Consider the following 17,696-nt stretch of genomic DNA (forward strand, 5'->3'; position numbering starts at 1 on the left):
AACCCTACCTCTAATCGTTACTCTTTAACACAACCCTACCTCTAATCCCTAGCCTTTAACACAACCCTACCTCTAATCCCTAGCCTTTAACACAACCCTACCTCTAATCGTTACTCTTTAAACCCAACCCTAGCTCTAATCCCTAACCTCTAAACCTAACCGTGCCTCTAATCCCTAACCTCTAAACGCAACCCTACCTCTAATCCCTAGCCTTTAACACAACCCTACCTCTAATCCCTAACCTGCAACACCAACCCTACCTCTAATCCCTAGCCTTTAACACAACCCTACTTCTAAATCCTAACTTCTAAACCCAACCCTACCTCTAATCCCTAACCACTAAACCAAACCTTACCTTTAAATCCAACCCGACTTGTAAACACTATCCTTTTTAACCCAACCCGACTTGTAAACACTAACCTTTTTAACCCAACCCTACCTGTGAAGGCCTACTCTCTAAACCCAACCCTATCTTTAAACCCAATTCCCATGGTGTTGACGCCTGGTGCTCAGCTTGGTGTGTGTGTGTGTGTGTGTGTGTGTGTGTGTGTGTGTGTGTGTGTGTGTGTGTGTGTGTGTGTGTGTGTGTGTGTGTGTGTGTGTGTGTGTGTGTGTGTGTGTGTGTGTGTGTGTGTGTGTTACCCCTGCAGATGTTCAAGATGCTCCCACAGCAGAGGAAGGCCCTGGCCAAGTTCGCCAACCCCCAGCACGCATCCAGCTTCCAGAAGAGCTTCAACAGGTAGGACCCTGAAGAAAAGCACACATTAGCATGGCTTTTAGCCTGCACTCTAAAGCTATACTCAATCTAGCCTAGCTGCTAGCCTGCATGCTAAAGATATACCCATTCTAGCCTAGCTGTAAGCCAGTACACTAAAGATATACACACGCTAGCCTAGCTGCTAGCTTGACCATTGCAGATTTACACATTGCAGATGTTGCAGATACACATGCTAGCCTAACTGATGGCCTCCACACTACAAGTTATACATATGCATATGACACACCGACGAGCTAGCCGTTTGCTGGTCCACACTACAAGATAGATACGTGCTACAATGATAACGTGCTACACTTATGCACAGACTAGACAGCCAGCTGTGAGTAGGTACACATTTGGAATATACACACTATAGATAGCGATTTACAGACATACAATAGCCTAGTGATAAGCTGCTCCATAGTGCAAGATTGCTATACACGCTAAAGCTAGCAGGTCAGTTGGTCTGAGAGAAGCCAGCTTGCATGGTGTTAATGGTGATCATGACCATACCCTTACTGTACCATGACCATACCACTGCTGTCACACAGGCACATGATTGATTTGTCCCACATTGACGTGTCGTTGATTGACGGATGAGGAGAGAACCCTAGCCCTCCAATCAGAAGACGTTGGGAAGAAGAAGTCATTGTGATGTGGACAGTTCCCATGCTCTACTCTAGCTGGGCTCAGTCAATCCCTGACCTTGCTGGGGTCTTGGACAGAACAGAGACAGACTGAAACCAAGGCCAGGTTTATGGCTTATAAACATTGGGACTCTACTGTGATGTACTGTCAGTACTAGGGACACTCATTAAGGACTGGTCAGATAGTGGTTGCTCCCCTCCACAGATAAACCATGTGCATAACAGATATAACATGTTAAGAGCAGATTAAACACATTAACGGATAAAACATGTCGATAATGAGCAGATCGGACTCTAACCTGTAGCTGGAGGGAGGTTGTTGGCGGAGTGCAAAGCGTTCATCTTGGTGTTGGTAGCCTGGGAGAACAGTGCCATCTAGTGACTCCTGTCTGCACTTTTTGTTTGCAGTGTATTTTTCTTCCTTTAGAGGGCAGTGTACATTAAGTATTGCACACTTTATTTTGTTTTTTTCAGTAGGTATTGGTTGCTTTTCGCCATATTTTTTGTTGCATAGCGCCCTCTATTGGGAGACATAGTGCTGGCATTAGTTTACGCTACACAAATAATCTGGAACTGGTGGCTTTATTATTAATTTCCACGTGAATCCATAAGAAATGGCCATTACCCAACAGAACTTTAACTATCACTGAACTACAATATTATTTTATCTGTGGAATAAGAATTAGAAAATTTTGTTTTTGTGATGATTGAAAAATCTTAATATTTTTAGAAGTTAAGTCTTTATTTGGAGTAGCTCCTTTCTATTTCATTAATTTAAAGTATAACTAAGGCGAGCTCGTACACATTTTAATAATTAGGTCTTTAGTTGCTCAACCTTCTCAATGGGACTTGGATTAACAGGCGAACATGACACGTTGCCTTTGTTTGGTCCCAGATTACATGATGCCATAATAATCTTACCCCTTAAACATCCTCCAACTCTAATACCAGGCGGAAAACTATGTTTATTTTTATCTTTCAAAAAACCCTTAAGTTTGGAGCCCTTTAATAAATCCATAAAATAATTTCAAAATAAATGTCCTAGACTGATTTGGTGAAGTTTAAAACATTCTTGAATATAACTCTGATAGCACTAATCAGCATATTGCATGCCCAAACTCGTCTACTTAATGTGTGGCTACGTGTCCACTTTCTATGACTACATTTCTTTATTAGCCCTCCAAGATACATGAAGAGAGAACCGAACAACTTTAATGTTTGTCAAAACATCGCTGTGCGTTTCCCACATAATTTGTTGTCGGCTGTTATCAGCTGCTCTTCTAGATATGATTGGAGGTGGAGATAATGCTCTTTGTGTCCGTTCTGCTCTAGCCAGTACTCAGCCCATCCTTTAGCCAGCGAGAGGGGGCAGCCATTACCTGGTCCAGATCATGTACATCAACTCAACCCTAGTCACATTAACGAGTCTACGTACACAAAATGAGCTGTTTTCATTGTGTGTGTGTGTGTGTGTATATATATGTATGAGTATGATGCGGTTTCCAGCGGGAAATCATCTGATTGGAGTTGACTTGTAAAAACCAACAGCTGAGATCTGATCGTTGTTTCTGTTGAAGGTATTTGAAAAAACGTTTTATGGGAAAAATAAAATATGGCCGATATACCGTTGACACTGAGGTATGTGACGCCAGTGATGTCCGATGTTCTGAAATCGTGTGTTTGTTGTGTGAGGAGGATGTGTTCTAGTAGTTTTTTATTTTTTAACATTTGACACATTTACGTTGCACTAAATCTCAGTATTAACATTTTTTTACAAACCACTGATGGTCCACAGGATCCCAGTTACCAGTTGTTTTTAACAAGATCAACGGTTGGTAGCGGTTAGCTCAGAGGGGAATACCGTTGAATTGTGCCATTTGTGATTTGTCCCACATTATTTGCCACTCTGCAAACCAAAATCGTTTTCTAGTCCTTTTAAGTCAGCTCCATAATATGTTCTTGAAATACAGGAAGTTGTCACTCTGACCTGTTCTAACTTCCTGTTTAGGATGAACATGGTCATCTGCACTTTACGACAATCCTGTAGAATTCACTCTTTTTATGACTTTTTAAATACCCGTAGTTTTCCTTATCTTACATAGAGAATTTATACTCGGATATCATTTTAAGTGGTATAGCCAGTTAGCCAGTACATAGAGCCTCAGGATATATGGACCTGTAGAATATCTAGGTCTTTAGAGTTCATTAACTCTGTAGAGGTACATAGAGCTCTACAACTACATAGACGTAGAGCCGTCGCCAGCGTGGAGCTAGCAGGTTGAAGGTTGTGGTTCCCGGGTGCTAATGTGTTCCATGTTTGTTTTTTTTGTACTTTTCTTTCCATGTTTTTGAGTTGAACTCATACGGATGAAGTTGTTGTTTCCAGAAACATGGTTCCCGTAGTTCTTTATTTGGGTCGCTCCTAAGGAGTGCGTACCGGTATCGGCCATGCCGACAATGTTAATGCTGACTTATGTTAAGTTATTATAGACGATGGTTTAGTTAAGTATAACTAGTGTTTGTAACTGGTGAGTTATCGGTTATTCACACTGTCTCGTCATTCAGAACCGGTTCATATTGGACCTCTTGGTACCTTAACTTTAAGACGTGGATTTTATTATACAGTTAGTATTAATCTCAAGTCCCATGGGTCTTTTTTAAATAATGATCGTTGTTGTTTAAAGGTATGAGAATATTTGGGATTTCCAAAGTTTACACTTCCAAGAGTTTTGATTGTGTTTCTATAACAGCCTCATGGTTATTACTGGTGCTATGTTATTCATGGTATGAAGTTCTGACTTTGTTTTACACACACACACACACAACACCTAACCCTAAACTCCCACTTCTCCATCTCAACAGGTTCCGACGGCAGAACGTGTGTTTAAGTATTTCCTTACAGGTCCAGATTAACTCTGTTTCCCCTCCAGGTCCAGTTGTCGCTGGGTGGAGCCATTTCCCTCACTAACTTCATTTTTAAGCGGCACTTCAAGCAAAACTATTTTTTCTAACATTTTCTAAACTAAATGTACTGCTTCATATGCGTGTTGTGCAAAAATCATGGTCTTCAACACCAACTCAGTTTCCTCCTGAAAGACGGACCATTAGGTCACTGATGTGATTCGGACCAATTACTTTTCTGAGATTCCTTTCCACAGAATCTGAGTTGATCTTACAGATAACAATTTGTTCACAACACGTGTTTGGAGTAATACTTTTATATTTTAAATTAGCCCAGCATGGCCGTCCCCTTTTAAGTTGATTTCCTAATCTTTAGTCCCTCCCTTACCTACCTTACTTTATAAACTTCCTTGACTACCATACCTTACCTGAGCACATTACCTTACCTTTTCCCTAACTTCCTTTACCGTATCACTTAACCTACCTTTCCTCTTACCTTAGCGCCCTACCTAACCTTGCCGTATACTACCTTACCTTTCAATCTACCTTATTGCCTTGCTTACCTTTCCTCATACCTTATTTGTCCACCTCACCTTATTCTAACTTACCTTAACTTATGTATTTTCCGAATTTCCTTCCCTTAATGTAGTGTTCCTGTGTTTGCTGTTCATGAAACCTTTACCTTTTAAATTCTCCAGATCGCTGGGAGGAGAACACGTTCTTACTGGGAATACTGCAGTCCAGTATATATTGTAGTACATACTAGTCAATACTGCTGTATAGTGGGTTAAACACCATAGTGCATACAAGGGTAATACATCCTAACATAATATGCCAAGCTGGGATATTGTATCCTAGAATGGACTATAAACTATTCTGGTATACAATAGCGTACTATGTACTTTATTAAAGTGCTTAAAGACTTCAGTATAAACTAAACTAATATTGTATGGAATTATCTAATGTACTATGGTGTGTACTATACTAGTATGTACTATGGCATATACTATACTAGCATGTAATACAATGTTAACTGAAGTATATATGCTAAATACTTGGGTGTGTTAAATACTAGTTTAAGAGTGTTTATAATACTTTTGTTAACTGCTAGTACTATAGTGTATTGTATATATACTAGTATGTGCACTATATTCTTTAATGTGTACTATATACTAGTATGTATGCTATGTATCTGTACTGAATTATTTTTGCTTAATTCTTCTGCTGTTACACCCTCCCTTTGACAGTGACCAATCACAGGCCGGCTGTTGCCAATGGGATTAACCCTTAACCCCTCCCTCCAGCAGGTTCTCTTCCTGGATTGTTTTAGCCAATCAGACGGCGGCTCCTCTCAGAGGGGAACATCGCTCACACAGCAGATGCTTTCAAAATAAAGGCACTCCCTGAATCAAAGCAGCTACTTTGCCTTTTTGGGTGTAAAAAAAGACACTACCTGTTGTGCTCTAAAATCAAGAATGAAGCAAACAAATGACTAGTCCACACGTGGACCTTTTGAACCTGTCCTGTATCTATGCACTATCTTGTACTGTCTTGAGATGTCAATGCTTAATATGACGTATGTTTCAAAGATCCATATGTTTACAAATGTTACTATTTCTACTTCTGTATTGTGTCATCAATCATGTCCATGTGATCGATCCAAACTACAGAAACGTGTTTAAATGTTGACCATCGCTACAAGATATTTGTCTAAATAAACTTTTGAAGACAGTCCTTTTGTCCGTCCTTTCATTCATGGAAAAAATTGTTCCCTATTATGTAGTCATTGAGCAGACACATTCATCCAAAGTGCCTTACAATGAATTCAGAGCCATGTGATTGAGGAGCAAGTAGTGGTTAGGGCTCATCTTGATCTAGAATGCTAGGCTGTGGACATTGGGAATCGAACCCAGAACCTTTCAGCTGGGACTATCCCGCAGTCTTTATTGAACTGCTTCTCCTTCTGAATGTGTTTTTTTTTTTTTTTTTTTCAGTGGCAGGCTGGGACACGTGGGCTTTAGGAACAAAAGGTTTTCTGTAAAAGACTTGTGCAGTAAAGTGTGGCCAACTGTGTTCAATACACGTCTGATCTGTGTAAGGCCTCTGATATCACATCAGTCAACATATCTAATCAATCAACGTATCTAATCGTTAGAGGGCAGGATCTTTAGTTCATCCAAAAGTTGTCACGTGGCATATCAAACGAACCTTAGATATTCAAACATAATGATTGCATATAGTCAGCCTGTTCAGCTCAAACCTAATGTATATTCTTCATCTGATAAAAACAGAAAAAAAAATATTTTACACACATGACGCTGGGCTTGATGACGTTAGTTTAAGATAAAATGTAGATGAAACCAGTTTAAGATAAAATGTAGATGAAACCAGTTTAAATGAAACTAGTCTTTAGATGAAATTAGATGATTGATTAAAGTGGTTATAAGATAAAACCACAACAATTGTTTTTTCTAAGTCCAGATTCAACTGGTCTTTTGATTACACTGGATTGGAGGAAACTGTTCAAGATTAAAAAAATATTTTGGATTAAACTATTGCTAGATTCAACAGGTTTAAATTAATCTAGTTTAGATTAAACTGGGTTAGATGAAAATTGTCTTTGGATCAAGGTACTCTTTAAGTTAAATTGATTTAATCTAACTATTTTTTATTTATTTATCTAACTATTTCGAGATTACGCTTGTATTTGATTAAACGGGTTTAAATGAAACTGGTTGTTTTGATGTAGGCGTAAATAGACGAAACTAGTCAAGATGAAACTGCGTCACATTGACCTAGTCTAGATAAAACTACTTTCTAGATTAAACATGATGTCTCTAGATTGCTTTTGCCTAGATTAAATTGGTTTTAGATCAAACTAAGTCGTCACTAGGCCTTGAGGCGGGGGTTATTGAAGCAGGGTTTGTTGCGACAGGCGCTCTGAGGGGAGGGAGAAGGGGCGAGGGGGGAACGGGCCTCGAAACGTCGGGTTTGTGTTTAGTTTCCAGAGCTCCAGACTCTCCATGTTTGCAGATGTCAAGGGTTTGTAAAAAGCCGTTTCTTGGGCTGGGGCGGCGTGGAGGCCGCTATAGGGATTAGCAGGGCGGTGTTTACCTGCCGATGGAATGCTCTTTGTACCCCGGGCCCGGGTCATGAGAGCTGGGGAGACGGGGCGCTTTGTCCTCCCGGAGTTTCCATCTCACAATATCAACAACCAAACACAATGTGGAAACCGCCGCTCTCCAGGAAGTGGAATTCCTGGTCGTGTTGCAACACCCCGCCGAGCCCCGACCCGACCGCTGGGTCCGCTGTCAAACCCCATTATGAATGATATTGTTGATGTTATACCCCCGTATGACTACTTTATGAATGATATGCATGGTGTTATACCCCAGTAGGCCTACTTTATGAATGAGATGCATGGTGTTATACCTCAGTAGGACTACTTTATGAATGAGATGCACGGTGTTATACCTCAGTAGGCCTACTTTATGAATGATATGCATGGTGTTATACCCCAGTAGGCCTACTTTATGAATGAGATGCATGGTGTTATACCTCAGTAGGCCTACTTTATGAATGAGATGTATGGTGTTATACCTCAGTAGGACTACTTTATGAATGAGATGTATGGTGTTATACCTCAGTAGGACTACTTTATCAATGATATGCATGATGTTATACCCTAGGACTACTTTAGGAATGATATGCATGGTGTTATACTGTAGTAGGACTACTTTATGAATTAATTCTTGATCTTAACTCTAGTAGGACTACTTTATGAATGATATTCATGATGTTATATCCCAGTAGGACTACTTTATGAGTGATATTCTTGATGTTATACTCTAGTAGGATTACTTTCTGAATGATATTCATGTTATACTCTTGTAGGAATACTTTATGAATGTTATTCATGTTATACTCTTGTAGGACTACTTTATGAATGATATTCATGTTATACTCTAGAAGGACTACTTTATGAATGATATTCATGATGTTATACACCAGTAGGGCTAGTTTAAGATTGATATTTATAATCTAGTATGACTACTCTGTTATGTAATATTAAAGAAGTTATATTTTATGAATTATATTAAGTGATATTTGAATGATGATGATGTCCAACAGCCTAATTGTATTTAACCAACAGATTATAGTTCAAACGACCCTGTGATATTATATTGCCTTTTATACAGCCCTGCCCAATAGCTCGCTGCACCAGTTAGGCAAACTTTATTTCTGAGGCCGAACATCTGCTGTCCTTTTAGTGTGTGTGTGTGTGTGTGTGTGTGTGTGTGTGTGTGTGTGTGTGTGTGTGTGTGTGTGTGTGTGTGTGTGTGTGTGTGTGTGTGTGTGTGTGTGTGTGTGTGTGTGTGTGTGTGTGTGTGTGTGTTTATATTGTATATTCGATCTTCTATATACAATAACTTGGTGGTGGATACAGTTGTCTGCAGCAAGCCCCTCTAAAGTAGGACTACTGGTCCAAATTGCAAAGTTTGAATCTTCAAATTGTTTTTTTGAGTGAATTTCAGGCTACAAGCTGTAACGCAGACCACCCTGCGAAACCAACTGTTGGCCGCTAGATGTCGCTCGCGACCAATTTAATCCGCCTCGGCGAGTACAAAGGCTCGTATAAAGTTTAATCAGGCGATGGTTCGTTTCCCTAATCACTACCCTACCAACTATGGCTCTTTATAAATCATTGTTTTAAATTACAGCTGCTTCGTCGGCGTTTACCAATAGATAAACGTGAATGCAGTTGTGAAGTCCTTCTCACAAATAGCCTATATTATTAACAGCTGCAATTAGAATCCACTGTGTCTACACGTTCTTACAGTTCCCACCGTGTAGGCCTTCCAAGAGCCCGTGGGTGAGATGTGAACTATAGCACGCACACACTCCTGTTTAATCTGTCTGCAACATTTTTCTCAAGTTAGGCCTATTTACTTAGAGCAAACTTTGTTTAATTTAACGGAGAGACTCGAAATTTCACGGGCCTGCAACAGGCGCTTCAAAGCAGGAATCCTCCGTTTAGTTCCCGCCATCAAACACTGGGGCCGCTGCTGTCCGCTCAGACGCCAAATCCCCATTCCTAAATGGAACTTTTATTTTCTAGTGTATCTCCGACCGAAGATGCGTGGGATACATAAGAGCTTATTAAATGGGAAATTTACACTAGGTCTGATGATTGTGGAGATAATAGCTATTTGGTTAGAATAGGATCCCTTTAAGTTAAGGGATAAGTAGATCAGGAAATACATTTCCAAAAACACCTGTTTCGGTTTAGATGTATATTTTATAGTCATGGTGGATTTCCTGAGAGACAAAAACATGTACGAACTGCAAGTTTGAATATTTTCTTTATCTCATTTTGTAATAAACATATAAATAATAAACTCTAGACATTTTGACACGTCGCCCCCTCCCCCCACACTGTCGTCTCTATAAAACTATCTCCCTATTACAAAATATGAAAAGAAAAATACATTTTAGTAAATTTACAGGAGTTACTCATTAATTTATTCAACAAAACGCTTTATGTTCTACGTTTACGGTTACTGAACTGTCAGAATGTGCATTTCATAGTTTTTCAGAAGAAGAAGAAGAGAAGCAGGAAAAAACACAAAATAATAAATTCTTAATAATAAACAGAGCAGTACCCAACTACTGTACTTAAATTAAAATATATTCTCATATTTTACACTATTTCAAATAACGAAATGTGATTCGGTAACGATCTGTCAAAATCTAATTTACAATTCTGTATAAAAATATAATTTATCAACCGCGGCGCAGTCGAGCTCCGAGATCTTCCTAAAATATAACAGTCAGCTGCGGACGTGCGGGAGAACATGTGGGAACAGTTGTAGTTGATATACAAAAATAGATTATGCACAACGCGCCGGCGACGCCGCTGCTCTGTCCACGTGTGCGCGCGCCCGGCTTCAGTTCACATGAGAATAAATTATTCAAAGAAAACTTTTTAAGGCTCCGTTCATCTCGATGAAGGGACACGTCTCGTCAAGTCTTACAAATAAATATCCCAGCTTCCGCGAGGTCTCTGTCCCCCCGCTCAGCTCGAGGGTCTCGACACCCCCAGCGGGTGCATCGCGTGCTCGTTCAGCACCCACCTCCCCAGCCGGTACATGACGTCTGAGTACCAGTGCACGCCGTCCGCGTGCGCGGCGGCGCCCTTCACGTGCAGGTGAAGCAGCCCGGACAGCCAATAGGAGAAGCGCACGGGCGCGAAGGCCCAGTGCGCGAGCTGTTGGTCTTCGACGACGGCGTAGCACGACGCGAGCACGTGGTCCACCACTAGGGAGCCGTGCGCCGTCAGCGGGGCGAATGAGCCCTCGTGCTCCTGCCGGTAAATCCTCTTAACGGTCACAGGTGTGAGGACGTCGTGGGGCTCGTGCACCACGAACACCTTCTGGCCCGCGGTCACGGCGCTCGCGAACATCGCCGTCATCTGGCCGCGCGCGTCCGTCGCGTTGCTCTCCACGAAGAGCAGGTGCGCCGCCGTCAGCGTGAGCCGCTCGCCGGTCTCCGTTTCGATGACGTAGAAGAGTCTCGTGGTGGCCGAGTCCTTGTCCAGGAACATGATGAAGTCCGTGACCGTCAGAGTCCCCTGGTCGTCCACCGCCAGCACACTGTCCCCTGGCGTGAGGTCTCTGACGTACTTCCGGCCACCGTCGGCGAGGGACACGGACGCCAAGCCCGGGAAACAGCCCCCGGATTTTGCCGCCACTGAGTTTTCTGTGGGGATAAAAGATGAGGCGGTTAGCGGCTGAATGGCGCGTCGTGTTGTTTGCCCTCTGGGGGCCGCCGTATGCTTTTCGCACGGTGCTGAAGCCACTTGGATGCGTATTGGAGCCTCGCCTTGGCTCGTCAAATCTTAATTAAAAACCAATAAAATGAGGGCTTTGTTATTCAAAAGCCACTCGGTTCCCAGCCACGCTGTTTGCTCAGGTGCACACAATCCTCCATGTGACAAGTCACACAAACGAGGCGCCGGGGCGCGCGGACAAGGAGCGAGGCTGTTTGCGCAGCGCGGGCCTTTTGCAAAGCTTTCGCTAGATTAGAATTTAAATGAGGAGCCCAGACTCTTTAAATACTTTCAATATGCCCCTCAGCCCCTCTGCTCCTCTCCTCGTCCCCTTGTCTCTGCGCTGCCCTCCGCATTCCTGTCTCCGGGAGCCCCCGCGCGCGCTCGTTTGTGTGTTCCGTGCGGGTGCGTGTGTGTTTGTGTATGGGTGTGTGAGTGGGTGGGCGGTGCGCCTTTAATCTTCATTGAGCATTCCCGAGCATGAAATAGGGTGAGGAGTGGAAAAACAGATTTGGTCTGAACGAGCTGAACTTTGTCCACGTGACCCCCATGACACGCATCTTAACTAAAGTGTGCGTGGAATCAGAACGTGGGGATTTGACGCGCACTGAGGTTCTTCACGAGGACGGAGGAGGCAGACTCTCTGAGTGGACGTTCACGAGGGACAATGGTTGTTTTAAGGACTGTTTAATCCAGGGAAAATCGACCCTTAAAGTATTAACTGAATTAATTAAACAGCGATTAAAAACGTAGCCTATTTAAAATGGGAACTCCTATCAACAGTTCTTTGATAAATAGTGACCCAATACCTCAAAGCAATATTTTCTACAAAGATCCCATGTTAAGTGTTATACTTTAATAACGTGTGCATTTATATGTTTGGTATTACCTGGAAGAGTCAGAGTGGGGCGATATACCATCATAAGACACCTGCGACTCAACACTATAGTCTGAACACTTCTTTCTATTATAACATCGAAATGAATAATTATGATATATTATTCTTAAGTTCAAATATTATAATTCCACGCGTCGGACTTATTTTCTTATAGTGTGACATTTATTTCGTTTTCCGGCTTTTCATTCGTTAAAAACCGCCGTTTTTTTTTTACGTGTAAATATGGTTGCATATTCATTCTATACAATAACTAGGCCTACAGAACTACCACACCCCACTAACTATTAAGCCTAACAAAATACTTAATAATTAATTATTCACTTGATCAATGTCCTTTTTCGATTATGGTTAAGGCCTAAATATGATCTTATTAATATTATTATAATATGAGGCCTATTATCATCTTTATTCGATCCTATATATATATATATATAAAACATATCTACAAATAATTTGTTTTAATATATACATATATTTTTTTTTTTGATAGGCCTACGTTTTTATTATTTCCGTTATTTGTGGTTCAATTCTATGATAATAAATACGTTAACACACACACACACACACACACACACACACACACACACACACACACACACACACATGCATACATGTTTATATATATATATATACACAGACCATTGTGTTTGTGCTCCTGAATGTGGGCATTGTTTAATAAGACATATGTTTATGTATTGATATATATCATGATATGCATGGGTGCTCTTACCTGCTTTCACGGAGCAGTGGATGTGGGCTTTGGACTCATAATAGACCCAGTCGAAGCCCGCCTCCACCGCCAGGCGGGACAGCGTGCCGTACTTGCTCTTGTCGCGGTCGGACGTGGTGATGTCCACCGCGCGGCCCTCGTAGTGTAGGGACTCCTCGAAGTGGTGGCCGTCCTCATCCCAGCCCTCCGTCACCCGCAGCTTCAACCCCGGCCACTGGTTCATCACCGAGATGGCGAGGGAGTTCAGCTTGTCTTTACACCTCTGTCGGGGAACAGAGAGGGAAAGGATAGGTTATATTCTATACTTATCTATAGATATGATGCTTTTTTTATTGAGGCGCGTCGGAGGATGTGGAATGGATGCGTTCTGAGAGAGGGTGAGCGAGAGGGAGAGAGAGGGAGAGGGAATAGAGAGGGAGAGATAGGGAGGGAGAGGGAGAGAGATAGGGAGAGAGGGGGAGATCTAGAGAGGGAGAGGAGAGAGCAAGGGAGAGGGAGAGAGGGATTGGGAGAGTGTGAAAATGGGATGGGGAGAGAGAGAGAGAGCGACAGAGACAGGGAGAGAGAGAGAGACAGAGGGATGGGAGAGAGAGAGCAAAAGAGCGAGAGAAAGGGACGGGGAGAGAGAGAGAGAGAGAGAGAGAGAGAGAGAGAGAGAGAGAGAGAGAGAGCTTTTCGGTTATGAAATATTAATAAGTCGCCGCTTCGCTTCACTGGCCGCGGACGTGCGGATGTGTGGCGGTTGAAAGGTGCAAGCCCCGCCTCCCATCCCAAAGCACCGCAGCGCAAGAATTTAAACATTTGCATATTCATGAGGATAAATTAGGCCATAAACATTGCGCGAGGCCTGATCGCGGCAAGCTGTGTGTTTTCTTTGGCTCAATAATTCATAGGCGGCTTCATAGCATCAGCAGCACCTGCTCTACGGTCAGAAAATCCCGTCCGAGGAGGCTTGGTCTTTACTCTCCGGGACAACACGCCTAATACCTCTCTCTGTTCTCTCTCTATATTCTCTCTCTCTAATATATCTCATTCTATTCTCTCTCTATCACCATCTAAACTCTCTTTATTATCTCTCTATTCTCTCTCTCTCTCTCTACTCTTTCGGGACTGAAGCGCATCTGCAGCTTCCAAACGGATGCACTTCAACATCCAGAACATTCCCTCCATTCTCACATCCCGCTATTCTCTGGACTGTTTTGACCCTTATCCGTCCAGGAATGGATATAGTATCCAATCCAATCTGTGGATGATCACACTATAGGATCGATCACGGGCTCAGCAGCGGTCCTGCCGGGCCTGACACGCTCCTGATCCCGCACGCACTTGTAGAATGTGGAACCGAGGAGTCCACGCGCTCACCCTGCGTTGTCGGAGTCAAGGACCGTAAAGACTCAATTATTTATTTATTCATCAGGTCGTGTGTCGCAAAAAAAACAGCGACCTGTCATTCACAACCACACCTGTCACTCAAAACAACATATCGCTTTTAACCAATTAACTTTCTGCTGCTTACTACCACATCTGGAGGTGGAATACACTGTGGAATACAACAGAATGTATAATAACTTCATATACGTAGGCCTAATGTATAATAATATAATATGTAATGATAAACATATCACCAGATATATCCTAGTTTATTACTCCTGTACAGCCAGTTATTGCCCAGTAGGTAGACCTATATTATACAGACATATGTATAGATCTATATATATATATATAATCGACCTATGTAAAGTAGATCTGGGTATTATATATATATATATATAGATAGATAGATAGATAGATAGATAGATAGATATATATATAGATATATAGATATAGATCTATAACATAATAGTAGATCTATATCCATTATCAGATATGTCGGCAGCAGAGGTCAGGAGTTCAGACGGGTACGGTCTCCACCGGCACGGTGCCAAAGTCTCTCCCGGTGCCAGACAACTTCCCTCCCGGTGCTCCGGGCTTTCCCACCACGCGGTGGTTCTAAAAGGCGATGGAGCGGTCGGCTCCCGTGCGCGCGTGCTCCAGTGGTTCACGCGACCGCAGAAGGGTCACGCAGGTGAGCACTGCACGCGGCGGAGTGAATATTTAATCGGTGCTCGTGCCCATCGCGCGAGGTATACGAACCGAGGGACTTCTCGCCGCGCACTCCCCCCCTCCCCCCTCAAACCGGCGTGTCTTCGCGGCGGTGGCCGCTTCGCTCCGCGGCACCGCGAGCCGCTGAATAATTGACACGCGCTGAGTGCTGAGACCCTGCTTAGCGGACATGACACCCGGGGCGCCAAGAAATCAGAGAAGCTCGGAGACCCATTCCGAGTCCAACACACGAGAAATCAAGTAACATCAAATACCAATAAAAACTAAAATCAACCATGCAGCCACGCATCCAACACCGACCCCTTAACAACCGTAAAATGTTGATTTAGTCACATGTTCATGTGTTCCTATTCCCATCCTCCGGTGCGCACGGCCAGACCCTCAGGAGGTCTGAACCCCCCCGGGTTCCTCTTTTACACTCTGAAGAAGCGGATAAGCTTGGATGTTACAATATGGTGTTCTGAACACCTTCCGTTTCACCGGCATCCCTGTCCCGCGCGGGCGGCACCGGCAGCAGAGTCGCTCCTCCGGTACAAATATAGACATGAGGAGAGAGCGGCATGAATATTTCAAATATTCCGCACAGTAAAGACGAGCGAACATCCCGACTGTCCGCCTCACTCACACACTCACACACACACACACACACACACACACACACACACACACACACACACACACACACACACACACGCGCGCATGCTCAAACACACACACACACACACACACACACACACACACACACACACACACACACACACGCACACGCACACGCACACACGCACACGCACACGCAGACGCACACACACACACACACACACACACACACACACACACACACACACACACACACACACACACACACACACACACACACACACACACACACACACACCGCTAAACCCCGCCACCACATTATCCTATTATTTCATAACGCATCTCTATCATCTCTAAACTTTAACCCACGCGAGCCGCTAAACGAGACTCAAGCTAATGGGGTGGTGGTGGAGGAGGTGGTGGAGGAGGTGGAGGTGCGCAGTGATGGTGCGTCCAGCTCGGGCTGTTTACCTGAGTCATGAGGCGGTCCGCCCCGGTGTTCTCCTCGTCCTTGAACATGATGTCCGTGTTGTAGTTGGGGGTGAGCTCCTTGAAGCGCTCCGAGCTGCGCGTGATCTTGCCCTCGTATCTTCCGCTCGCGCCCAGCGTCTTCTCCGCCACGTTCGGTATGAACTGCTTGTACGAGAGAGGCGTCAGCTTCTTGGGATGTCGCCGCCTCCCGTAGCCCCTTCCAGGTCCGCAGCCCGCGCCGGGCGACGCGAGCCCCAGACACACCAGGACCACCAGCAGCATTCTGCTCAGCACGAGCATCGCGTCCGCGGGTCGGTGATGTTGTGACGGCTGAGTGGGAATACCGGCGGCTCAGCGTCTCTCTCTCTCTCTCTCTCTCTCTCTCTCTCTCTCTCTCTCTCTCTCTCTCTCTCTCTCTCTCTCTCTCTCTCTCTCTCTCTCACACACACACACACACACACACACACACACACTCTCTCTCTCTCTCTCTCTCTCTCTCTCTCTCTCTCTCTCTCTCTCTCTCTCTCTCTCTCTCCCTCTCTCCCTCTCTCTCGTCTCTCTCCCAGATGTCGCGGGTCCTCGTTGTCCTTGTCTCCTCCTCTACGGCTCCTTCTCCTCCTCTAAGGCTCCTTGTAGCGTGGCGGCAGGTGCGGAAACGATGATCGCGTGAGCCAGAGGATAACGGGGCGCATCGAGAGCGAGGCTCCGATCCGGTGCGAGGAAAGTGTGAGGGGTGGGGGGGGAGAAAAATAGCCTCGGAACGTCTCGTCGCGCCTCCGCTGCTTGTGAGGCGAGCGGCCGCAGCGCTGTGTGTTATAGCAGCGATCTATAGCCGCGGAGGCATGTGATTGGCCCGGCGGACCAACCCTTCAGATGTTATCCCACAAAAGAGTGAAAAAAAAAAAATGTGAAAAGATTTCTTCCACCTGAGGGGGGAGGAGGGGAGGAGCGACCCTGGGAAACATCAGCTACACGCCGGCTTCCAGACCACTTAGTACCGCACTTTACACAGTATTACCCCGACGCGAGTATTTTATACAGTACTGCCCGCCCCCGAGTATACACTTTCTACAGTCCTACACCGACCAAAGTACAATTTATACACTCCGCCGCCTGGAATAGTCTTTGTAGGCCTACAGTGTGAGCCCGATATAAGTGTTTCATACAGCAGGCCTACACACCTCCCAAGTACACTGCTACAGTGTAAAGAGTTCACTTTAAACAGTGTTAACCCCACCAGAACACACTTTACACAATATAAGCTCAACTAAATGCAGTTAGTTTACAGCACAGCGCTTTATTGGAGTATTTAATTAAGTTGGTTCAGAGCAGCCGGATGTGTTTCTCATTAAATAATTAGATGAGTTTGAATAAACTCCAATAAGGAATATGCTGATTGTCAAGGAAAAAAGTTGTCCACTTGTACGAATTGGAGTCTTACTTTTAACGAAAAAAGCAATAGGCCTACACTACATTCCTTAATAATATTAGGCTATATTTAATATGATTTTTCTTTTTCTGACTCTTTTGTCCTGTCTTTATAGTAACGAAAGCCAGATCAATTATTTTTTATTTCTGAATCTAAATCTAAATCGGTCTTTCATCAATAAGTATGAGTTATTTATTTACAATCACACGGAAGGAGACAAAACATCGCTCTTCATTAATTTTACACTTAATCAAATTTAAGTTTTCGAAATTGGGAGCAAAAAAACTACCAAAAGTAAAACGTGAAGTAGGCCTAACAAAATGTGCTGACATCC

At 43.7% G+C, this 17,696-nt stretch overlaps 2 protein-coding genes across 3 annotated transcripts in view; one reads left to right on the forward strand and one right to left on the reverse strand.

The window, feature by feature from the left end:
• rbm33a (RNA binding motif protein 33a) overlaps positions 1-6,036 on the forward strand; it is a 32,346-nt gene extending 26,310 nt beyond the window's left edge. For both annotated transcript variants that reach the window (XM_084475344.1, XM_084475345.1), the window contains exons 18-19: positions 651-739; positions 1,309-6,036. In XM_084475344.1, the coding sequence (XP_084331470.1) occupies positions 651-739; positions 1,309-1,357 (138 nt within the window). In that variant the 3' untranslated portion in view covers positions 1,358-6,036. The remainder of the gene's footprint in view (positions 1-650; positions 740-1,308) is intronic.
• A 4,345-nt stretch (positions 6,037-10,381) lies between these two features.
• On the reverse strand, positions 10,382-16,233 carry shha (sonic hedgehog signaling molecule a; the record flags this gene model as incomplete). The annotated part of the gene is made up of 3 exons (XM_084475249.1): positions 10,382-11,064; positions 12,763-13,024; positions 15,934-16,233. The coding sequence occupies 3 exons, from the start codon at positions 16,231-16,233 to the stop codon at positions 10,382-10,384; spliced, it is 1,245 nt and encodes a 414-aa protein (XP_084331375.1).
• Between the last annotated feature and the right edge of the window lie 1,463 nt (positions 16,234-17,696).

The sequence above is a fragment of the Micromesistius poutassou genome (assembly GCF_964030765.1).
Source record: "Micromesistius poutassou genome assembly, chromosome: 11".
NCBI lineage: Eukaryota > Metazoa > Chordata > Actinopteri > Gadiformes > Gadidae > Micromesistius > Micromesistius poutassou.